The sequence below is a fragment of the Trachinotus anak genome, unplaced genomic scaffold, assembly GCF_046630095.1.
Source record: "Trachinotus anak isolate AG129_WGS33_773 ecotype Australia unplaced genomic scaffold, CSIRO_AGI_Tana_v1 ptg000023l, whole genome shotgun sequence".
Classification (NCBI taxonomy): domain Eukaryota; kingdom Metazoa; phylum Chordata; class Actinopteri; order Carangiformes; family Carangidae; genus Trachinotus; species Trachinotus anak.
In genome coordinates, this window is record NW_027273874.1 from 6426723 (window position 1) to 6451867 (window position 25145).

The window sequence follows — 25145 nt, forward strand, 5'->3', positions numbered from 1 at the left end:
TCAACATAATCAGACAACTGACACAAAAAGAATTCATAGTTTCTGTCATTGTTCAATCAAAATTAGAGGATTTCCAGCTTTTCTTTGTCATTTATCATTATAAACCAAAAGTTTTGTGGTATTTGGACAAAACAAGCCACTTGAAGACGTGTTCAGTTGTGATAGGCATGTTTTTGGTTTTTTTTTTAACTTTCATAGACAAAATGATTAATCAGAAAAAATAATCTGCAGATTAATCAATAATGTATGTAGAGATTTAGATGAAAACATCGATACCACAGATTTCAGTTTCACGCTAATGTTAGCTTCTGATTTGCAGCTAACTCTGGTTAAAACCAGGCCAACAATAGACCAGGTCTATCCCAAAACCCCCTTTCACAAGTCCAGGTATAAGTGTGTGTATGTTTTGCTATTGCTTAGCTAATGTTAGCGTCAACAACTGTTTGAGAAAACATTGTTAGTTCACCATAAAACTTCTTTTATTCACCAAGAGCTGTGTCTAGAAAGCAACCTTCTTCTTCTGCTTCTTCTTGCATGCTAAGCAGCTAGCCCCGGCCCAGCTGGGCGGACTCATCACTTCTTAATACTTCAGTAGCATCCAGTCAGCCCTGGAGAAGTAGCTGCTCAGAGGATGTTTTACAACCTCTGGTCATATAAATGCAACAGTGGCTTAAGCTCCTGGCAAGGCTAGTGAGTAAACAGCTGTTAATGCTAACGCTAGCTATGATGCATGAGTAAAACATATTTTCACAAATAACTTCAACTAAAGGTTTCACAAACAGTGTCGAGGCTTTAAGTGGGATATCTAACACACTTAGACTAAACCCTTCATGGTCCCTGCGGCTAATGAAGTGAATTTACAGTTCCCACATGACAGCAGTGATTTGTTACACACTCGGCCGTTGCCTCTGGGCCTCAGGGTCGTGAAAAATGTTCCAGCACATCAAGGACTGTGAAAACCTTCGACACGAGTGCTGATATATCTGTTAAAAGGTCCCGGTTACAAGGTTACTCTCCACGCTGATGAAAACGTTCAGCCACTGCTCCGCCGCCAGGTTCATTCGTGAAACTGGAGCAGACTCCTCACTGATTTATTCCTCATTTTTCATCATATTTGCCTGTAAACTTATAGATTAAAGTCTGTTTTGTGTTTTATTTTGCTTGCTTTTTGTTCTTTGTGTTTTTTTCCCCCCCTAATGATTAAAATGAATATTATTCAAAGATGATTTTTAAAGCACTTTTGCTCACCGGCTCTCACTTGTACATCTATATGAATATGTAAATGACTGAGATCATATTGAAAAATACTTGTATTTTTGTTACGGCTCTGGAGAAATAAAGAAAATGAAATCTGAGCTGGAGTGAATATTTGTCATAAAAAGCAGCAGCACAAACTATTTACACATGAAGCAGCATCTACTGATCTCCACACTCATTTAAAATCAATGTCAATTTCCAAAATGTCCAATTTATGTTTTTCCAGCTTTCTATTCACACATTTGATAAGTTTATCAACAGATACATTGATCATAAGACAATATAATAATCACCTGTCAAGGTCTTACATACATACAGCTAAATTAATAGTTAAATGTTATATGAGCAGATGTTCATGCCTTTTTTGCTAAAGTAAAAGTTAAAAAATGTAACCCCATATAACAATCAATTTATCTCTATTGCTAAACCTAAATTCTGCCTATTGATGAGGCCCTAAATTGTCTTTTTTTTTGTGCAAGGCTTCCATCTGCTGGTATGTGATGGTAAGTGCAATTACTTCAAATCACAGAGAGGAGTACATTTGCAGTAAACACACCTTTTCTTTGCATTTTCTGCATGTCAGAATTGGGTAATGCTCATTTTAAAGCTCTTTTATGACCATACAAAAAAAGTCTTCTTGGAAAATATGTCATTTCGTTATAATTGTAGGAAAATTACAGACCAAAGTCTCACATTGATACTTGTGTTGTTTTAATTATTTGTGTTGAGTTGAGTGTCACTTACATTAAAAGCGTGTCCACTTCATTTACCACGCTCCCTCTATTTGAAATACAATCTGACAATTGCAGAGATTATCTGACAAAGAGCAATAAAATCAATGTGGCTATAGCAACAGCTGTAAACAATAACTAACCAAAAAACAGAGAGAGGGATGGCGAATATTAAGGATGACTAATGAATCACGACTGCGTGCCATAACAAAATGCTTTTTTTGAGTGCACAAATCTGAGAAAGCAGTTTGGCTGCAGATGTGAAATCATCAGTGAGCTACAATGCTGCCATCTGGTGTTGATGTTACCTAACAACACTGGCACAGAGCTTCATTCAACACAGTGCAGAGACGGTGCTCAGCAAATGGCCCGACACGACACAGTGCAAACAAATATTAACTTCTCCTTTACAAATGAATTAACATGGAAATTGTGGAGCTAAAAGAAAAAGCGTAAAAAGAAAAGAAAAATTCAAGTGCAAGTGGGGGGAAAAGTGAGGCGTAAATTTAGAGAAGAGAGAATAAAGAGGAGAGAAGGAGAGGGAGAGGAAAATAAAAACATAAGACTAGTTATATGTAAATGATATGAGTGATAAACTGTACAGTTAAACTGAACAACAAGGTCTTGATGTTGCTTTTAAATGAGAGAGCAAATATTAGAAATATTTCTCAGATTGTAAAAAGCAGCAGCATTAATCACACTAATGAGCCTCTACAATGACTGATGAATTTATGAATGGATTTATACCAAAATGTCATCACTCACTTTGACCCCAAACAGCCAGAGTTTCTGTTTTCTCCCTGTTCCACTGTAGGAAGCTTTAAATCATCCACACCAAATTTAATTTAATTAAAGATGAACTTTTGTTTTGTAAACTGCCTCTTCATACCAGATGAAGAAAGTAGCTATTAATCTTCTCTGTTTGTGCTTCTCTGATCTATTATTATTATTATTCTACATGTGATTGTTGTAAATCAGTTGTTCGCCTGACCCTGTGTTAACTTTACACTGACTTTTCGGGCAGGTCTCTGGTGTAAAAATGCATCTTGTTAAACGCATTTTGTGGTGAAATGAAGGTTAACTGAACAGATATCCGACAAAGAGCAAAGAATTAACAAGGCTATGGCAACAGCTGCTCGTAATAACGAACCAAAAACAGAAAGGCATGGTAATTATTAAAGATAACTAATAAATTGTGATTGTGTGTCACAACAATTTGGTGTTTTGGGTATACAACGCTGAGAAAGCACTTTTAAAAAGGCTGAATCTGGCTGCAGTGTGTTTGTATTTCTGAAACAAGAAGAGACGCAGCTTAAACCATGCACAGTCGTTTTATTACTGCCATCAGCTGGACCTTATTACGCTCTACATCTGTACTTAACAACAATCTAGCCTTTAGACAGCCGCTTTAAACAAATGTCGCCTCCTTATTCTGTCAACTTTTGTAATATGACTCCACAAATCTGTGTTTAATCCTGAGTTTAAACTTGCTGGGTTTGTGGAGTGAGTGTCCAGTACTCCAGCACTGTTTTTAAAGAAGTGGGTCAGGAAATCAAAGTGGGGAAAATGTAGATGTGTCCCCAACTAGCTGCTGGCCAAAGGCCACATTGTGGAGCTCTTCCAAGTATTTGCAAAAACGCAAAAGTGGTCTGAATAAAATGTAGGTTAGTGGGTTGATTCTGCTGGAAACACTCGCAACGCTGCACTGAAAAGCAGACTTGTGCACGCTCTGGAGATTTATGTTTCAAGGGAAGAAAATAAGAAATAAAGTGGGTCACCAGAGATAAATGTGCACATATACACAAGGGAGCATTTTTCTTATGTATAAATAGACTCCAGGTTTGTCCCGAGCTTTGGGTTTAATTCCCGCAGAAGCCTGGAGGAGGCAGAGATGCCTTCAGAGAGAGACGGCATGTGTGCATCAGTTGGTATCATTTGGCAGAGGAAGACACAGATCCGGGAGGAATTTTATCTCCATGAGTGTAAACAGGGCAGAGATCTGCCTGCAACACTGGCATTTCCTGACCGAGACAGACCGAAACACAGAGACAGAGAGGTGGAGGGAGTCAAAAGACGCACTAACAGCAGGGTAAACGGACCATCGTGTTTTCACGATGGGTTATTCTGTGTGCTGTGTCACAGGTTTCAGTCCCCAGAGGATAAACCCTGTGGTCTCTGGTGTACCCTTGACTTTTCCTATAGAGCCTCGAGGGTCAATGTTAGCATCAAATGCTACGAAAGATCCCAAAAGCCAATAAGATGTGTTACTATAACCTATGCACTGTGCAGGTGTGTGACAATCAATATCAGGCAGTCGTGGGAGAAGTACTGTACTATAAAAATACTGCATCAAAAGCAAAAGTTGATGTCCCCTGTGACCGTGGAAATACCTTTATCATTGTATCATATCAATATATAATATAATATCAATCACCAAAACAAACTCCTTGTATGTGGAAACATACTTTGCAATAAAACTGATTCTGATTCTGATCTGATATAATAGTAATAGTTTACTCTCTCATAAAAATCATAAATCCAGCTCAGGGTTGTTAATTTTGTTAATTTTATTGTTAATCTTATAAACCACACAGTGGCCTACTTTTTAATGTTGTTTTGTTTTTAAAAGAATTTAAAAACCATTTATTCTTGTCCATTTAACAATATAGTAGTCATAGTTTATTTTCTCATAAGAATTATAAATCCAGCTGAGAGTTTTTAATTTTGTTAATGTTATGTTAATTTTATAAACCACCCAGTAGCCTACTTTTTAATGTTGTTTTTATTTATTTTTTTTTATTTATTCTTGTCCATTTATGCCGATAATGAATATAAAGGAAAATGTGCTTGGTAACAAGTCCAGAATAAGTTAATTTAACAGTTTAATAATGTGTTAGAATTTACACTGTGACTTTCAGCGCTTTTGTCCCTCCCAGTCTGCCGTAGTGGGCCTTATCATTCTGTACCGGAAGAGAAGAGGTCCTTTTCCCCGCAGACTCCAACATGGTGAGCTGTTCCTCCTCACGATTCCTCTCTGAAATAATCACCAAACATCGCTTTCTGCCGCTGCGTTATTGGATATAAACATGTCCTAGTTTAAAAATGCACATCTTATTAAACGGTAGATGTTAATATTTCGGCCCGGAACACCGATTGATACTTTTTATTGATGATTTAAAATCACTTGACCCACGGCTCGTTAGCTTGAGTGTGGCTATCAGGGTTAGCTTGCTAAATTTACAGAGAAATGCTCTTTAGTTAGTCAGTAAACGGGCAGGTTTTTTTTGTGCGGGAACCTGTACGACTTTTTTCCTGCATTTTGAGACTATAGTTGCCCTTTTTTTTAACTGTGAGACTTTAAATATGTTAACGATTGTTAGCATTAGCTTGTCTAGGCCGCAGCCGGTAATAGCGTACCATGCTAACGGGACTGGCCGAGCGCGTCCTTCTCTAAACGGGGTTTCCTTCAGCTTCAGCTCCGCTCTTTCACAGCAGGGGCTCTTGATACATTTTCGGAGCAGCTGCCGGTTGTTTGCCCGCTGTTGACCGGTGTTTTTCTCTCTCCTCCAGGCAAGAGGACCGAAGAAGCACCTGAAGCGCGTCGCAGCGCCAAAGCACTGGATGCTTGACAAGCTCACCGGAGTTTTCGTAAGTAACGTTTCCTTCATCACTTTAAATGAGGTTATGTTTGATGTTATCTCTGCTCAGCCTTTGTTTTTTCAATTTTGTGTATAAGTAAATTTGAATACAAGGGTTGAAAGCAGTATAATATGCATCAAAAAGCATTGATACAGATATGAAATGTAGTTGGACATAACTTTATGAATGGGTTCTGCATCCTCACATGTTGGCAGCAAAGTGAACTTAAGATACTCTTCTGTTACTGTGACAAACACCTATAATTTATCAAAGATATATCTGCCTCTGTCTTCGAGTTGCAACCTGGAAAACGTGTGATTGTTGTGCAGCTCATTGTATATCTGTACATAAATAGTTAGGCTTTGAGGATTGTGGATAAAAAGCATGACCATTTATTGTTGAACAGAAAAATCCATGTTGAGCTCTGTGACTGTAGTTTGACCTTAATACACAAGAGATTAGCAATGTAGCTAATAGCATTGGTCTTATTAATTAAACTGATTATCTTTTTAAGTTTGTTTGTATGAAATGCTTATTTTGTTTGACTAAAAGATAAAAATCTGTTGACACATGTCAAGGATCAGCAGTTGGCACCTGAGAATATTGAGAATTATTTTGCTGTTTTTTAATAGAAGTTCCTTGATTTTTAAAATTTAATTTTTTATCAAAACATTTGCAGGTTATATTTGTGCAAACTGATTAATCAGCTAGTAGTTTCAGCTCTGAAAGATGTAGATGTTTACTGTAGAAGACAGTAGTGAACAGTAAAATCTTTCGCACTTTAGTTAAGTTCGCTTTCATGTAACTTTGCACACATGGCAGATAAAGCTGCTAAATATAACTACTACTTGGCTTTTATTGGTTGATTTACTGTCATTTAGCATCACAATAAATCTATTAACTTGATGCATGCTCTGCTTTTTTTATTTTGGGCTACAGCCTCGTAAAGAGATGTAGTTGTAAGTTCTGAGGTCTATACAGGCATGTGATGAAGCACACACTTCCAACCTCTCAGACAACAAATGACTCATTAAGCTGAAAGTTAATAGGTCCTGGTGAAGCCTAAACAGCCTGATTTCGATATTTAATAATAAAAAAATAGCACGTATTACATGAGGTTGGTGCATCATTTTGACACATTTTTTTACGTCTTTCCTCTCAGGCTCCTCGTCCTTCCACCGGTCCCCACAAGCTGAGGGAGTGCCTGCCCCTCATCATCTTCCTGAGGAACCGCCTCAAGTACGCCCTGACAGGGGATGAGGTGAAGAAGATCTGCATGCAGAGGTTCATCAAGATCGATGGCAAGGTCCGCACCGACGTCACCTACCCTGCTGGATTCATGGGTGAGTAAAATTTTTTTTTTTTTATTTATTATTGCAGCTGAATTCTGCTGCAGGATTTGTTCTCTGATGTTTAGTAGGAGGGTTATGGACAAAGTCTGCTGATTGGGTCGTTGCTTCGTGTTTTAATGCGTATACAAGAATCTACAGGTAATGTTTCTTAAAATTAATTGGATCTATACAACTTGTAAATTGTTGCGGTGCTGATGGATGTGTACAACAATGCTTCTGTCGGTTATGAGGAGGCAGAAGGAGCGATGATGAATTTGTGGGTTTGATCAGCAATGAGCTGAAACTACACAACCAATTCCTCTAAGAAGTTCTGAGCTCCAGCTACAACACTTTGATATTTGTGACTCCCTGTTACATTTTGTTGGAGGCAAGTAAACATCAACAATCTGCTTTCAAGCAGGGAGAGCGATGAATCAAAGTGTGACTTTAAGATTAAGTTGCTGAATTGGAGCCTGGATTTGCCCTCAGTCAGTTTCTGTCACGAGATTTTCTTTGAAGGAAGTGAAAACCATCAGTGTTTGAACATGGCAGACACATCAGCTGTCACCAGGTGGTTCGGTTCAGGAAGACGCTCACATTAGGCTTCAGATCAGACGTCTTCTGTGATCTGTCAGATGTGACAATGTTCTCTTGCTATTGCTGTCACTTCTGATCTGTGATGGACTTCATCAATGAAAATACAATAAATGGCAAGACTGGGGGGCAGCTAGTCGTTTGGACAGATGTGTCAAGCTGAGACCAAGTCAGTTTGAAGTATAAATATTTTTAATTGGATAGTTTGGAAGAGGACTGGTGATGATTTGGCCTACGACTATCTTCCTTGACCCTTACAAATTGGTGAGAACGAGGGGGCTGTTCTCCCCACTAACATAAACATGGACCACGTTTCTTTGGTATCAGAGTGGTTGAATGTGAGGTTGAGTCTGTCCTACTCGTTGGACAGAATGTAAATCTCAACACTTCATCAGCTCAATCACAATTTCCACTGTATTTTTCAATGATGGCAACAAACCCCGTCCTGCAGATCGACTGTGGGGCCTTCAAAGTGTTTTGTCCAGAGTCCAGCAGTCACGCCTCCTCCAAACCTGTCACCCATTCACTTCTTTCTCCACCTCAATGCCGGCCAACAGACTCACATGGAGGTGTGGCGTTTTAATTTCCAAATCCAAGGGAAGTCTTCACAGCAGGACAACGGTGTCCTATTTATATACATACACAGCGAACACCTGCCACTCTGGGCCAGTAGCAGTTAAAGATCATTCCTGTAAAGTCTGTATTGAAATGAGATCAATGTTTACTCTTCTTAAATGACTAATTTGGCTAAAATTACTATTTCACTCTTAAATTAATCAAACAAGTAATTTGGTATAAAGTGCCCACACTGTATTTCATTCCACTGTGCAGACTGTCATTTTTGACTTGTTCTTTGCACAGAGAATTGGGGTTTTCACTGGTTCTTGGCATACACACAAAGCAAAAAAGGAGTTTTATTATCTATACAACCAAACATGGACCAACTCGATCTAACCAGAGAATATTTAAGACATGTAACCCCCCTCCATGATCTGAAGTCTCTGGTAAGTGGACAGGTGGAGACGCTGCTGTGGTCAGGAAGTTAGTCAACACATAGTCCATGGTGATGTTCAGGTGTCTTTGAGAAAGATGTGACCTGATGGTCTATGATCTTGTGTTTGCTCTAGCAGGTGAAGAGAATTACTTATAAATAAAGCTTGGATTCAATCCATAAGTTGTAAAAATTGTATTGAGACAGTGTAAGTTAGAATTAGACACATTTTCTTGAGTTTATTGACAGGATGCTGTCATGGTTTTGATTTTAGAGTGTGGGTAGATTTAAATTTGAAAGGCATGATGGGGGATTAATCAGTTACTTTTAAGCATCCTCTTTTAGATTAGTGATAATGGTAAAATAGTCAGATTGGATATATGCTGCTGCTCTGCGAATGGTGATAATGTTGTCAACACATGAGGAGTGTGGTCGAGCCAAAGTTGTGGTTCGTTTTAAAACTGTTTCCTTAGCATTTAATTGCAGACTTGGACTCTCAACTCATTTGACTGATTTCTGTATGATCCAGAAGGTGTTAAGCTCCAGTTGGGCACCATTCATACACTGAAGAAGAGGCTTTTGATGCTGAGACTGTCAATTGTTTCTTTTTCCAGATGTGATCAGCATTGAGAAGACTGGCGAGCACTTCCGCCTGATTTACGATGTGAAGGGACGTTTCACTGTCCACCGCATCACCGCTGAGGAGGCCAAGGTAAGAACTGGACACTGTTTCTTTAAACCTATTTTTAGCCTCAGGTTGTGCTGCCTCAATCTGTATTTTCCTGAAATCCTTGATGCTGTTTGATAATGTCTTAACATCACGGGTGATAAGGAAACTTTAAACGCCTTTGTCTTATATTTGAAGTTTCTCATTAGTTCAATAATGAGAAGGGAAGAATTGGCACAAGGAGAAAGGTGGAGGTCGTAACTGAGATTAAAACCAGTTTTGACAGTAATGGCAGGTTCTGGCTGCATGACCTAGAAATGTGTTAGTTTTACTGGCTGGGTTTTGAGATTTGGCTGAGTCTTTGCTGACGGATCTGCTGAGACAGGTTTCCTTCTTAAATTTAAAGATCAGCGGGAGCAGCCGACGCTATTTTTAAAACTGGTTTAATCTCCAAACCTTATTAAATCTGGTAAAAATCTGCAACTGTGAGATGTATTATATCCTCAGATGAGAGAGACAGTCAGTGAAGTTCTGCCAGTTTCACTGTGTAAAACAGGGATGTGTTGAGAGGTTTATAAAATTCACTTCCTGCTTCATGCTAGTAAGTCGGTTTGTGATCTCTCTCATGCAGCCGTTGTTGAAGTTTGTCCTTTCCTAACCCAGCTCTCCTCTGTCTCCGCAGTACAAGCTGTGCAAGGTGAAGAAGATCATCATTGGCACCAAGGGAATCCCCCACCTGGTGACCCACGACGCCCGCACCATCCGTTACCCTGACCCCCTCATCAAGGTCAATGACACCATCCGCATCGACCTGGACACCGGCAAGATCACAGACTTCATCAAGTTTGATACTGGTAGGTTCAGTCGCCCTCCTGTGACCTCAAGTTTGTTCCTAGATGAATGAAGAACGCCTCTAATCGGATTGCTCTCCTCCCTGCAGGAAACCTGTGCATGGTGACTGGTGGTGCTAACTTGGGGCGTATCGGTGTGATCACCAACAGGGAGCGTCACCCCGGCTCCTTCGACGTGGTGCACGTCAAGGACAGCACAGGCAACAGCTTCGCCACCAGGCTCTCCAACATCTTCGTCATTGGCAAGGTGAGAATCATAGTGTTAAAATTTCTGTCTAAAAGTTGATAAAGTCGGGACGAAAGTCTTCATACAGAAGAGAAATGCTGCGATAATTAAAAACGTTGGAGCAATGATGAGTTTTTGGTTTTGATCAGCAATGAAAATACACAACCAATTCCTCTAAGAAGTTCTGAGCTCCTCCTCTGATCACGAGGGTCTGGCCTGCGGAGAGTGTCAGTAGTAAAACGCCGGACGCCCTCTCTGCTGCCTGACATTCATTAGGCCGCTGGTGTGAGCGGATCTGTCAGCGGCACGGCCGTCTTTCTGCCGCCTGACATTTATTCAGCGGCCTCGGCCCTGAGCTTTTCTTCACCTTGATGACGGCTCCGTGCTGAAGTGTTGGCAGTCAGATAAATGTTAGCACCATCAAGCGCTGAGCTTTTCTCCTCTTTGTACGACAGTGTTTAACAGGCTGCACGTTAAAATGTCATTTAACTGTTAAACTGTTGAACAGCGATCACATGAATATATTTATTATTGGCTGTGAAGATTTTCCTCTTAGAAACTGATCATTTTAAAGGAAAATCTGCTGAATTCAACAAAATGTTCAACTATGAATATTTTGCCAACTAGGCACTTAAATTTTTGGATAATCTGCAGGTTATTTTCTTATTGGTTTGTCCATAAATTGTTGGAAATAAGATTTAATAGATTTTATAAACTGAAATTAGAGGATGTTATTTTTGCTTGAAATGACTCAAAAGATAAATAAATAAAAATTTAACAAGGATGTCTATAGATTATCAAAACCCTAATTTAGATTATTTCAAGGATTCATTAAACATATAAATCAAATTTTCTAAACACATTGTGAGCTGCAGTTTGATTAATTGGAAAGAATTAACGTCATTAATGATTTATCTCACATAAATAAGCAAAACACGACAAACCAGATATTCAAAAACGAGATGATTTTACAAACCATGTCTAATTCCACCTGTTTGCACGAGTCAACATTAACCCTTTAATCTCCACCCCTCCCCCGTCTCCAGGGCAACAAGCCGTGGGTGTCCATGCCCAGAGGAAAGGGAATTCGTCTGACCATCGCCGAGGAGAGAGACAAGAGGCTGGCCGCCAAGCAGGGCAGCAGCTAAACTGGCCACAGAACAGACCACCTGGTTTTCAAATAAACTGTTATTTACAAAACACTCTGCTTGTCCAAGTGCTTCCTTTCTGTCAAGACTTCCTGTACCAGACCTTTTATCTATCGACAGGTTGAGAAAAGTCAGGAGGTGTGGTGCTGAGAGTTGAAGTTTTAAAGTCAGGCCAGAGAAAAATCAAAGACCTTGTTTGTCACATCAATATCATTGATTTTAAAAAGTTCACTAAGGATAAATCAACTATCAGAGGTTTAATATTTGAGAGAGGAAGATACAGCCGACCACACACACTCGCTCTAATGTGGTTTTATTGTGAGCAGATAAAAACAGAAGCCTGACTCACTAAAGTTGCTTCTGGAGTTTAAAACTAGTTTAAAATACAACTTTTTTTCCCTGTATCATGTCCTGTGTTGATGCAACAATAGGAAAATAAAACACTCAAATTATCTGAAGCTAATTCATTAAAAACAGTTTGTCTGAAATCCTCTAACAGGAAAAAAGTAAAGTGAATTAAAGGTAATTTCAGATTCATCCTGAATGAAGAGTGGATCATGATTTTCCTTTGTTTGGGCAGAAATTTGTTTACAATTTCAAACTTAATCAGAAAAAAAAATAATATTAATGATCATGTCCCATTAATCAATAACAGCTGTGTTCAGCTGCAGCAGGATTCATTCTTATTTTTAGGTGAACTGTTCCTTTAATTCCTCAGCTGGTGCCTGAGCTTCACCAGCAACTAGCAGCTCTATTCTTTTAACCATCAATCTCTCCATCCTTCACCTGGTTCATCCCTGTCGCTCTAATCCCTCCATCCTCTGCTCTTTCCATCCTGTCGTGCACCGTCCATCTGTTTATTCTCCTAATCCCTCTGCTCCCTCCTTTCTTCTTTCCTTTTTTCCAGTCTCACTCTGTCTCTTCCTCAATTAACCTTTTCCTTCATCCATTCTCCTTTCAACCTTCCTTCCTTCCTAGTTTTCTCACCTTTTAGTTCTTTCCATCTTCTGTCTTTCTCTCCATCTTTATGTGCATCTATTCCTCCACCACTTAGCTCTCTTTCTTAGATGCATCCTCCATTCACCCTTCCTCTCCTCATTCCTCCCTGGCCTACATTGAGTCCTTTCATCCCTCCCCAATTTTTTTCCTCCCTTTTCTCTCCATCTCTGTCCTTCCTTCCTTCCTCCATCTCTCTTTTTTCCATCTCTAAATCTGTTCCTCAGTTTCCTTCATCTTTCCAACCTCCCTACATTTTCCGAGATCCATCCTTACCTCATCCTTCCTCACCTCCTTCCTATTTCCTACCTTAAATATTTTTTTCTTTTCCGCTCTTTCTCTTTTCTGTCATTCCCTCAATCCGTGTACTTTCCCTTTTTTCTATCCTCAGCCCCTTTTCCCAGTTTTCATCATTTTCCCCCTTCCTTACATCTGTCCTTTCCTACTCTGATTCCTACATCCTTTTCTCCCCGTTTCCATATTTTATCCTCCTTCCATCTTTTTTTGCATCACTCTTTTACCCAATCATCCCTCCCTCTTTTTTATTCCCTCTTTCTGTAAACATCCTCCATCCCGTCTACATTTCCACCTCTTATCCCTCCTTCCCTATATTGATTCCTACCTCATCCCTCCTTCCTTTCTCCCTTCATCATTCACTTGTTCCCTCTATCCTTCCCTCCAGATCACCCTCTCTCTCTCCTCCATCCATCCATCCATCCATCCATCCCTCCATCTCTCTGTGTTGTGACTTCAGTACCAGTCCATATGGTGACTGCTGAGTTACAGCCTGCTCTGCGCTGCAGTAACCTGGCCTGGCACACACCACCTCAGTGTGTGTGTGTGTGTGTGTGTGTGTGTGTGTGTGTTACAGATCCTCCCGGCCTTCAGCTTCACCTGCGAGTGTGTGTGCATTTATGTAAAAGACCAAGTGATCAACACCATCTCTGCCCGTGACTGGCGTTCCCTAACCCCGGCCCGTCCGGCTCCGGACACACACACAAACAAACACACACAGCGGGGGCGTGTGTGTGTGGAGGGGCATGGCTCGCTCCCATGACCGTCTGCTCCCCGACACACCGAACAGTGCAGTAATCCATCATCTCTGGCAGGGAGAGGCGAGGACAGCGTTTGAGGACAGTGAATCTGCTGCATTTTAGAAAGAAGATCAAATGAAGTTCAGCCTGTGAAGTGTGTGAAACGCAGAAGCTGAGAGTATCATCGTTTTATCATCACTGTGATTTAATGACATGAGCAGGGGCGTTGTAATGACTGCTGAATAAATTGACATTTTTCTATAATAAAACATCCTCTGCTTTGTGTAAATGTTGTACAATATATGATTTTAAGATGGAATGGGTTTTGAAACATGATCAGTTTTACTGTTTTGCATTCGTGGTCCAGCTTTGTCCAGTTTTCCTCTGTGATGATATGAATGTATAAAGAAATATCTGTAAAAGGACGTTTTATATGATTTAACATGTTGCAGCTCTGTTAATGATATATATTTGATTTATTTACATAAGTTTATTACATAAAAAATCTATATTCTTATATATATTTTGTTATTAATTTCTCATTAATTTAAAACATGTCAATCTTTCTATTCTGGGAAAGTGGTCTCAGACTTTTGGACCCTTCTGTATATAATATCATTAAACATTGACAGGCTTTGGGATGTTAATATATTAATGTAACATATCTACAATGTAAACATACATACTGAACATAAACATACATATTTGTATGGGTTAGACATATATGTCAGTATGTAGGGTTCATATATATTTTTTACATATACTGTATGTTTTTATTTTATATGTATGTGTATTTCATATATGGAAGTTCAATACATGTACATATTAACAGATGTATGGATTATTATGTCTTATTTTTTTATATCAAGATCCAAACATTATTTCCTGAATAATAGAAGAACCTGTTATTAAAAAAAAGCCCTTTCTTGCAACATTAAGGAAAGTGATATAAAACAATCCAGGATCCGCCCCTTTAACTGGATCAACACCAGAATTGAATGGGCTCCTCCCTGGCCCCGGCCCCGGCCCCGGCCCTCCACCCAGTTTGGTGCAAATGGCTTCAGATCTTTTTGTGTGATCCTGCTGACAAACAAAACAAACACACGCAGGTGTAAACACAGGTAACAAGGTAATAAATCAAACCGTTACTGATATTCAACTGTGTAAAAACAGTCTGAAGCACAAACCGAGCGCGGGGAGTTTGAATTCATCAACGCGGCGGTGAACTTTGACCTTGACGTGACTGGAGGCTGCAGCGTGTAAACAGATTTGTGTTTTGAGGTAATGAGACCAAATGGAATGACAGATTTTAAACACTTTTAAGGGTTTGTGGCTGAGTAACAAATCAAAAGTGGCAGCGTTGTCCCCATTTTTTATTGGCCTGGGACCAGTTCTTGTAAACAAATGAGTGCACACACACACACACACAAACACAGTCTTTGAACATTTGAAATATGAGACTCAACAGACGTGTATTTCGCTCTGGTCCTGCTCTGCATCCCCCTTGTGAGCAGAGCAACAATCACATTTGATTCACACACACACACACACACACACACACACACACACACTGCACAGCCACACTGAGGCTTTGAAGTGCATTTGGCCGCATGGTGAGCGAAAGCAAAGAGAAACGAGAGCTGCAGAGATAATATGGAAGGAAACTAATATGTCGAATTATCTCAGAGAAGTTGAAACAGAGCAGGAAGGAGGACAACAATCGTGATAAACCCCCTCAATATATTCATCCTGCAGCAGCCGCCGCCACCTCCAGCTGTCCAGCTCCATCACGCAGAGAGGCTTGTTAGCGGGTCGTACGTCCAAACACTGCAGCAATTCCTTAATTAATGTCTGGAGGAAGTCAAACTGCTCGTGTCTTTCACTGCTGACGGCGTCACGCATGAAGATGCTCCTCACTTATCTGTCGCCCTGCAGCTATCACAGCACACACACACACACACACACACACTAGAAGATTAAACTTCACCTCGGTGTGACTCTCGGCTTCAGCGTGTGACACCAAGGTCGTGTGCATCCCGGGATCTTCAGCCCTAAATATTAAACAAGCTTTCAGTTGTATGACTTGGAGCTGTGAGCGAGTTGGTCACACGTGGAGTTAAATGTCACTTTCAGAGAGGTTGCACATCCTGGTTGCTCTTTTTTTTTTTTTTATTTGGAGCCAAATATGATAAAAAAATAGTAAATATAAAATACAGGCTGCATATTCTTCACTAAAATACCTGCATTTAAAAAGTATTCCCGCGATGTTACAGCACACGATGCTGCAGTGACTCCCTGTCAACCTGACTGATGATCTCAGAGGTTTAAAGTCAGTAATGTCTGCCTGTGTGTTTTTCTTTTCAGTCCACAAAAAGCCTGTTTCTTCTTTCTCAGCTCGTTTCATGTGAAGGATTTTCGGAGGCCTGAAGCGGTGCTACACTAGAGAAAAACAAATTAGAGAAAAGTAAGAAAAAATATATTGCTTGTGTAGATTATTTTTCGGAGGATTTTTGTCTTTATTTGATGGGAATACATACAATATAAGACATGCAATTTGTGGAGAAAGAGAGGGGTATGATGTCAAAACAAAGGTCTCTCCAGCCAGGGGTCAAACTGTGGATTTTGCAGTAAAAGTTCAAGTTTAACTTTCTTTGTCATTTGTGCAGAATAACATGTTATCTTTACAATGAAATGTCCTGGATGAGAAGTAATTATTCAAAATAACAATAAGATAAACAATAAAGATGAAGACAGAAAAACTATCATATATAATAAATATACTGTGTATAAATAAATGGTAGAAGTTAGAAATACTGCTTCGAAAGCAAAATGCAAATAGTTATGTGGTGTGCACCTTTAACATTGGGCAGTTACTAGGACAACTACTATGTTTTTTTTTACCATATTAAAGGTCCCATGTTGTATAAAGGTAGATGTCCATGTGTTTGTGATTATAAAGCAGGTCTAGGTTCTATATTAATACTGTGAAAGTATCAAAGCCTCAGTCCACAGAGAAATGCACACAGCCTGTATTCAGAAACTGAGCCTTAAAACCAGCCGTCAGGACTTCTGGAACTTTGTGATGTCACAACAAAGCAGTCACTGCCTTCAGCCATGCTCCAAGCATCTGCCCACCTGGACCCACCATCCAACCTTGCAGGATTTGGTTTCTCTGAGTGTTTACCTGAAATCTGCTACAGTTTTATTGGATCAGTCAGAAAACAGTCAGCCAATCAGAAGAGAGGCTCAGATCCTCTCTTCTAATTGGCTGACTGACCTGTTGTTACTCCTGAGAGAAGCCTGAGAGAGGAGATGTAAAACTACACTGATATGGTTTCTGGTTCTTCAAGCCACAAAAATATCTTCTGATGGAGATCAACACTTCAGATAAAATAAGTAAAATATGGGACCTTTAACTTTAATCGTCTTGTGACCCCTCAGATTTATTTTGGGAGACACTGAAATAAACTCACCACCTGCGTGAGTCAGTCTGGATGTGAGACAGACCAGATCAGCTGAAACAAAAGTGAGCCGGAGCGAAGCAGCAGGTCCAAGAGGACAAAGTAATGGAGGTAAATTTGGAGCGTGCTCCCTGTGCGAGAACAGAAAAGTGGGCTGAGCTGCTGAAACAATGAACTCAGTCATCGGAGGAGGGGGGTGAGGGAGGGAGGGCGAGCGAGTGAGTGAGTGAGGACAGCTGTTTCTAATCAATTGCTTCCATATGATTGACTGCCTGACTGCCTGTCGGCTGATTGGACGGCGGGCTCGTTGACAGTCGAGGTCGCCGGCTGCAGGCGGGGTTTGGACGTCTGGTTTAAACGAGCCGGTTGATTCGCTTGACTAGCTGGTTGGTTGATTGACTAATTGACACATTGGTTGTCATGGCAACTGATTGGCTGAGCAACAATACTGACATGATTAGTGTGAGGCCAGAGAGTAACTGTACAGATGATGTAATGCGGCCGCTCCCATCCGCTTCTTCTCTCTTTCTCCAATCTCCTGCACAGAGCAGGAGCTACATTCTTGATGTGGTGCACACACACTCACACACACACACACACACACACACACACACACACACACACACACACACACACACACGATCCCGCCCTTCTGTCTCTCATAAGTTTCTCATGTTGATGTTTTCAATTGTGTCAATAAAAGGCAGTTTATGTTGAAATTCCTTCTCGTTTCTCTCGCTCCATCCCCCCGCTCCGTAAGACAGACACAGACTGCATGAACAAAAACATTTAGGTAGGCCAAGTTCATGTCTGGGAGGGGTTGCTAAAGGGGGCCCGGGGGGTGCTCTGAGGACCAGATGTGCTTTTTTTTTGGGGTGGGGGGTGCTGGAAGGAGGGCTACGTTCAGAAGAGGAACGAGGAGTTTTCACAGCGCTCCACAGAAAACAGAGTCCTGGAAAGGATTGTAGAGTAAATTCAGCTTCAGGTTCACTGTAAAATAGTGTCTTGTTAGAGGATTTAACTTATTGGTCAACACTCCATCAGAAATTAAATTATTGATATCGCACAGATATTCAATATTATATATATATATATTGTCAAAATTTGATAAATATCCCCAATAGGTTCATAAATCTGAGGGGCTGCATATTTCTGCTGCACAAAATTGTTCATTTCTCTCAAGAGTTCTCTCCAGTGTTTGTTTTCTTCTTGTTAAATATTGGCTGCAGTTTTACCTCTTAAAATTATTCAAATGAAAACAGTTTAAGGAGGAAAAACAGCTCGCAGTCATGCTGAACTGTTGTGCCACTGCTTCATTTGAATATGAACCAAAAATGACGGGAGAGACTGACTCAGCAGACTCCGTCGATGTTATGAAGAACCAACAGTACGAAAGGTCAAAGGTCAGAGTTGTTAAAAAAACAAACAAACAAAAAAACATTGATTGAGTTCAACACAAAAACATAGGATTGAGCAGATATTGTTTGTACGACGTGGTTCAATACCTAATCCATATTTGATGAGCATTGTTCTAAAGAGCTACAGAAACAGGTTGTACCTCACAGAGGATGCAGTCACAAAGAAAGACAACACACAGCGCTGAGATGCTTTGTCTACACAGCTTTCTCTAAAAACTAGTTGTTTTTGGTTTCACCCAAACCACAAACTTCCACCAACCTCGACCAGGTTGTTTTGGTCCCTGAACAAATCCTGACGGCTATAAACCACGTCCCTGCTTAGTCACTGTCACTTCAACTGTCAAGCTTTGGGTTCTTGCACATACGCACTTTACAATGATAATGGCTGAGATTTGCTACTCGAAACTCTTAGGAACCTTTTCAAACGATGGGTTCTTGATTTCAGACAGAGGAAGACAAAAGCAGCTTCTCATTTATCCAAGAAAAGTTGAGTCAAGAGCGACTGGACTTCATCGCCCATTACGTCTTCAAGTCCCTACAACAAAGTCCAGGATGGGTGACCAAGACTCTTCAGTGAAGACTTTATCAACTGGATTTAATGACTTGAAGTCCACATACATGTGGTATTGTGCTTGAAAGGGTTATTTGTTTTCTCTGCTGCTGAATGAGGCTTCTTGCTGGGAGCAGGTGGTGGTGATTGTCGCTTGACAAGAGCTGCAGCCATTGTTCTCTTTACAAGACAATAGGTTATAATACGTCTTCAGAGCAGATTGGAGGCTACAGTGAGTCGCTATCGGAAAGTGATGAGACGGGCTGGGGCTAGCTGGTTAGCATGCTAACTTCAGTAGAAGATGTGATAGAGACAAGAGTTAACGTTGGTGTTGCTTTCGGTAGCTAATATTTGATGACGTTTGATGCTGACCTCACGATCCTCTAGACTGCTAAGTAAACAGCTGCTAATGCTAATGCTGGCTATGTAGCATTAGCAAAACTTGCAAATAAGTACTTTGAAAACTAAGTCCAATCCATTCCTTGCGATTTTGCTCTTGTGTTTTTTTTTTTTTATCTTAGAAATGTGACAAAAAAGCTTTGACCCTCCAAACTCTTGCATGAAATCTTAACTTTGATAGATGAACAACAGTTTTGCATTAAAAAACTAAACAAACAGTATAACTGTTACATTTGAAAATAAAAAATTTTAATATAAAAGTGCATGAAAACAAAAAAAGGTTCATCGTGAGATGTATCAGAGACAGAAGGAAATCAGAACTGTGTAATTAAAAGTCATTCATGTTATGTACTTCATGCATGGACACAGAACGATTAGTATTTGGGTAAAAGGTCTTCAAAACACCAAGGAGACACATATTAAAACGATTACTAGATTCATCAGAGTAAGTGTTAGATTCTTCAAAAGTCATTGCGGAATGAAACTCTTGATTCATGTCATCTCTCATGGGAGGAGGTGAACGGAGGACAAATGATAATTGTGAGATTTACGACAGAGGATGTGAGCAGCTGGCTGGGGAAAACAGTTGTGAAGCAATAGGATTCAAGCAGCTCCGGAGAGGGAGGATAGAGCTCCTCCACCCTTCTCCTCGGAGTCCAGGGGGCCACGTCATGTGCCCCAGAGGCTCCTGCAAGCGCTCTGGTTTCTTAAAGACACACTCTGACCTCTTGTGATGTGTTGGTTTTCTCCTCTCTGGGCACTTGTTGTCACTTTGTGGGGGAGGAAGACGATAAATCCACTCAGACAAGTTGGTAATGTTGGTTGACCAGGGAGAGTTGGCTGGGATCAGGGGTGTGTTCAGGGACCACGAGAAAAAGGCAGGAAAACAGAAAGCTGAGGAGGAGGCGCTCACTGAAGGCACTGCTACGCTACAGATCCTCTCAGTGAAATCTAATGATGATCTTGTGACTATGTTATGTAATGTATCTGATGAGTAATCTGCAGTGGTCGGATCTGATCTCGGGTCAGACGGGAATCTGGTGTCACGTGAAAACAATGACATAAGTGAAACCTTCACATCAAGTCAGTAAATGTTAGCTTGCAGGCCTGCAGAAACATGTGGGCTCAGTCTTGAGTTTGTTTTGGTTTTCATCCTGAGGTTTAACTAAGATTTTGGTTGTCATATTTACATTTTTACTAAGTTGTACCTCAGATTAAAGCTTCAACCAAACTTCATGCAAAAAACACTGCATTTTAGCTGACTGAGACCATGACTGGGGGTTTACAGTAAACTACTGGGTACCAGTGGCTCTACCTTCACAGTATATTATAGTAAAATGACATCTGCATACTGTCATTTTACTGCCAGCTCTGCAATCAAATGATTATGATATAGCAACATGTTGCTGTAGAATAACTGTATTGAACTTTACAATAAAAATGTCCATTGTTTTGGTGTGTTGTAGCAGTAGGCTGTTGTACAATTACCATATAAATAAACAAATATAAAAATGTGTGATAAAAATATCAAGTTGTTATTGGTACAGCAGGGACTGTGTTACTTTTACTTGTTGCGGCAAACAGACTGTGTATTGTTAAAAAGTAGTAGTTTTTTATGGTGCTGTTTCTTTTTAAAGTAATTAGCTACAATGAGCCAAATTTGTACAAGATGTCTGAAACAATCCATTTGGAGTAAAAACAGAGTTTCATGTTGTCTTGGTTCATTTCTTCTTTCACTCAGGAATTTGTGTCCCCTGGTCCTTCTTCTTCCTCTCATTTCCAGACCCACTTGTTTAAATCTGCTTCATCTTTACAGCATGAAACCTCCACTGACGTGTTTGGTTGTGTGGTTGAGGCCTTTTTCTTTCTTTCTTTCTTTCTTTCTTTCTTTCTTTCTTTCTATCTTTCTTTCTTTCTTTCTTTCTTTCAAGTTCAAATTTAACATGCTTTATTTGCATTCATGGAATTAATGGACTAACTGAAATATAGTTGCTGCTTTAAGAGCATCAGCTCCTCTGGTTCCAGGCTTTCCACCAGTTTCTGGAGTCCGGCTGCAGGGATTTACTCTTGTTCAGCCTTAAGAGCATCAGTGAAGTCCGACATGAGGCCTGGTTCACAGTCGCTGTTCCAGCTCATCCTGAAGGTGTTGGCTGGAGTTGAGGTCAGGGCTCTTTGCAGACCAGTCAGGTTCTTACCATAGACTGTAAATAAAGGTGGATGCAGACTCTGTGACGTCACCTATAGGTTTCTGAAGAGCGGTTTTGAAGCTGAGAGTGGGCTGCTCCACCGTTGCCATCTTGGCACTGCCTGACTCTGCATAACTCAGCTATATCTATATATAGCTAATCCAATAATGGGCGAAGAGGTGGGGTGTGGCAAGCATACACACACCCACCTGTCACTCAAAGCGAGCACGCCCTCAATTATGCAATACTTTTAACCATATGTCATGTAAACAGGTGAGTTCACCCCAGTTGTCATGACGGAGGAAATTAGCTACAGAGACCGAGGCTGTTTCTCGTACCAGGCTGTAAACATGTTGACTTCTGCTGTAAAGTTGGACATTTTAACACGAGTCTACGGGGATTCACTCACTTCTGCAGCCAGACTCTAGTGGTCATTCGAGGAACTGCGGTTTTTGGCGCTTCCGTGTTGGCTTCATTCGTCAGCCCCTAGTTTTTAAAAACTACAGGGAAGAAGTATTTCTTTAAGGACTTGACTTTGTATATTAAAACATAAATGGACAAACACAGACTGGTGTCACAACATATTGTCTATAATACAACTGAACAAAGTAGAATTAAGATACAGGTGCAACAAACCAACAAACAGAGTAAAACTTTGTGGACAGGTGTCCCCAATCACCTAATTTGTCTTTCACCTACCCACACATGCACACGCATATTCACACGTGGGCGCGCACAGTTACGCGCAGCGGTGCGTGAAGGACTCCCGAACACTTCATCCATCCCCTGTCTCATACGCCCTCAGTCTCTTCTCCTTCCGCCCTTCCCTCCTCTTTTTCTCTTCCTCCTCTCCTCTCCTCCTCTTCATCCTTCCTCTCCTCTCCTCCTCCATCTCTCTTTTTCCTGCAGACAGGTTTTTCTCTTTCTCGGGAAACACCAGACTGTTGCTCCCCCGTGTCGCCGCGTCAAGTTTTACAAAATAAGATACGACTTTGGTCCATTTGGCTTCAAAATAAAAGCACGCAGAGGGGGAGAAAATATCAGGGGGTTCACAAGAACAAAATAACACCAAAAATCTCATTAAAAATACTGAATGCAGGATAAAATTGTACATTTGCTTAATAACTCATGTGAAAGTGACAGGTTTGATTTATTTTCAGATTTTCAGTGTGCAAAACCATAAAGCCTGAATAAATACATTTAAAATCTATTTTGACATGTATGAATAAATTCAGAAACCAATTAGAGAAAAGTGAGTGTAATCAATTTTTCTGTACATTTTTGGTTGTGGATGTTTTTGGAAGTTTAACCATAGGTTTATATCGTCTCTAAGCTCATCTGTGAGTGTTTATGGACTGAAATAATGACAATTAGATCATCTTTAAATCCATCTGGACGCCGGTGGTTTGGATGGAACTAGAAATAGGAATTAGATTTTGAAAGCTCAAACCGGATGTTTTCTGCGGTGCACTCTGATGAGCTTGACACCGGCCGTCACAGCAGCTGAGCAGAGTCTCTCCTCCACACTGACAAACAGGGAAAAGCTCGCTCCCAGTCAAAAACAATGAGGGCGCACGACGCGCAGCCCGCTCCGAGCTCCTGCAGCCGCGGCGGAGTTTTCCCTCCCGGAGGAGTCGTAGCATGCGTCTGTGCGCCAGCCGGAGGGAGAGGGACCACGGGAATATAACTTGACTACGCACGGAGTTTGTTATTTCTTTTCCTGGCGGGGAGGAACCATGCCTTTCTGCAAGCGGACGATACTTCCGAAAGATGTGTGCAAGCCCGACGGCAGGAGGCTGCCGCCGCTGCCGGAGGCGCGTCCGCAGCGCCAGCAGCGGCAGGCGCAGCTTTTCGGGGACTTGGCGGACGTGTGCGGCTTCACCCTGTGCTCGGTGCTCCGGCAGCTCTCGGATCTGTCCCGGCACTCGGTGAGCATCCTGGAGGAGCTGGAGGGAGAGCTGGTGTCCGTCTGCCACCGGTCCGGCGCGCTGGAGGGCAGAGTGGTCCGGCTGCAGAGGCACGTCGCAGAGCTGGTCAGCAAGCCTCCGCCGAGAAGTAAGAGGAAATTAAAGACCTGCATCAGTTAAAACACGCACACACACACACACACACACACACACACACGCACACATACCTGGTGTCACTTTACACAGCCTGCAGTTGCAGGAGCAGAGTTGAATCAGTGGTGTCAAAGTTTGAGGAGATTTTTTTTGTTCATTTATTCAGGATATGAGAGGGTGAAAGGTTTATTGTTATTATAAGGTTTGTCTTTTGTCAGCTGGCAGGAGAGTTGTCCTGCGTTCAGGTGCTGTGGGAAATATCAGAGTTGACTTTGAATGATGCAGTAAAGTGATTAAAACCTGCTGGGAAAAGTGAGAATTTCTATAAAAGCCAGAGCTGATTGGACAAAAATGTGAAGTTGAGAGGGGCGGAGAGCATGGAGGCATATCAATAACTGATGTGAGAGTGACGTCAGATGACTTATTGATGGTGATCTGTTTGTGAAGCAGCAACAGGAAGATAATGGAAACCTCCTCTGGTGTGTGACTTTCTGTGACTTCATCTCTTGCATGAGCAGGTATTTTTTTTGTTTGTTTTTTTTACACGATGCTCCTGAAGGCAGCACGCTGTGGGCGTACAGAGAGTGGAATGTGAACTTGGTGTAAAAGCAGAGATGTCATGCATGTTTCAGAGTTTTGTGTCTCTACCTGCCACTTTGGTCCCCGTCACCTCCTTCAGCTGCATCAGCTGCTGCTTTGGTGTCACAGCTTCCTCTGAACTCTGCTGACGTCGTCGCTCAGTTGTGTGGTTGTGTGGTTGAGAGGAGCTGTGGCAGGTCAAGGCACATTCAGGAGGATGCTCCTGTCACTCGCTTCCAAGTTAAAGCGCCCTACATGCAGGAAGATGTGTTTCTGCTTTTTGTTACTTCAGTCGGATGTTTGGATGGTGTTTGTTGAAGGTTTGGGATTTTGTGACATCAGAACCGGTTCGGAAGCAAACCAGGGTCCAGGGTGATGTGGAAACCCTGAAACGCCGAGACTTCTCAGTGGACCAGGTCCAGTAGTTAAGCTTCTTGAACTTAACTGTAATCATGGAGTCTGGATTTTCCAGTGAGGGAGAAGTAGTACATAGACACATACTTTTTTAAGGCAGAGTCTAGAAATATCATGACAGGAGAGAATAAGTTTGAAATCGATTTTTACAGTTTTACAGTTTAAAAAAATCACAGTGTCGCTGCCCTCTGATGGACAAACGATATATTGGTGCCACTTTAAACCTGGTTTAGTGTCTTTATATAGAAATTTCTTGTCATTATCAGCTGACATGCACAGATTATACTGGATTTTTGAGGCTTGTCCTAATATGGATATTTAGGACTTTAAAAATCTGATTTATATAATGACGTTTAGTACGATTTTTAACATAAGCTCCCAACATAGCAACCGAAACGGATCCTTTGACGAACTGCAGTTGGTAAAGTCTTGTAGCTCCAGGTGTCCAGCAGCAGCCACCACTAGTTCCTCCCCCACAAATGTTGTTTCCAAGTGATGCACTTCTATCTGACAACATGCACGTACAAAGCAGCCCAGATGCATGATGGGAGATGGGGGGGAGGAGGTGTTTCACTCTGCAAACTTTGCACAAACTTATTCTGCACAGTTTTCT

At 41.1% G+C, this 25145-nt stretch overlaps 2 protein-coding genes and 2 non-coding genes across 5 annotated transcripts in view; all 4 read left to right on the forward strand.

Moving 5' to 3' along the window:
* The first annotated feature begins 4921 nt into the window (after nt 1-4921).
* Nucleotides 4922-11489, forward strand: rps4x (ribosomal protein S4 X-linked). The gene is made up of 7 exons (XM_071459135.1): nt 4922-4994; nt 5559-5636; nt 6790-6970; nt 9158-9255; nt 9893-10064; nt 10151-10308; nt 11334-11489. The coding sequence occupies exons 1-7, from the start codon at nt 4992-4994 to the stop codon at nt 11433-11435; spliced, it is 792 nt and encodes a 263-aa protein (XP_071315236.1). The 5' UTR covers nt 4922-4991; the 3' UTR covers nt 11436-11489.
* On the forward strand, nt 7222-7297 carry LOC139607315 (small nucleolar RNA SNORD61). The gene has a single exon (XR_011684834.1). It is a non-coding gene; the product is annotated as a small nucleolar RNA SNORD61 (small nucleolar RNA).
* On the forward strand, nt 10409-10479 carry LOC139607314 (small nucleolar RNA SNORD61). The gene has a single exon (XR_011684833.1). It is a non-coding gene; the product is annotated as a small nucleolar RNA SNORD61 (small nucleolar RNA).
* An 11488-nt stretch (nt 11490-22977) lies between the features above and the next one.
* Nucleotides 22978-25145, forward strand: part of nhsl2 (NHS-like 2) — a 131253-nt gene continuing 129085 nt past the window's right edge. For both annotated transcript variants that reach the window (XM_071458942.1, XM_071458939.1), the window contains exon 1: nt 22978-23534. In XM_071458942.1, coding sequence (XP_071315043.1) covers nt 23216-23534 — 319 coding nt within the window. In that variant the 5' untranslated portion in view covers nt 22978-23215. The remainder of the gene's footprint in view (nt 23535-25145) is intronic.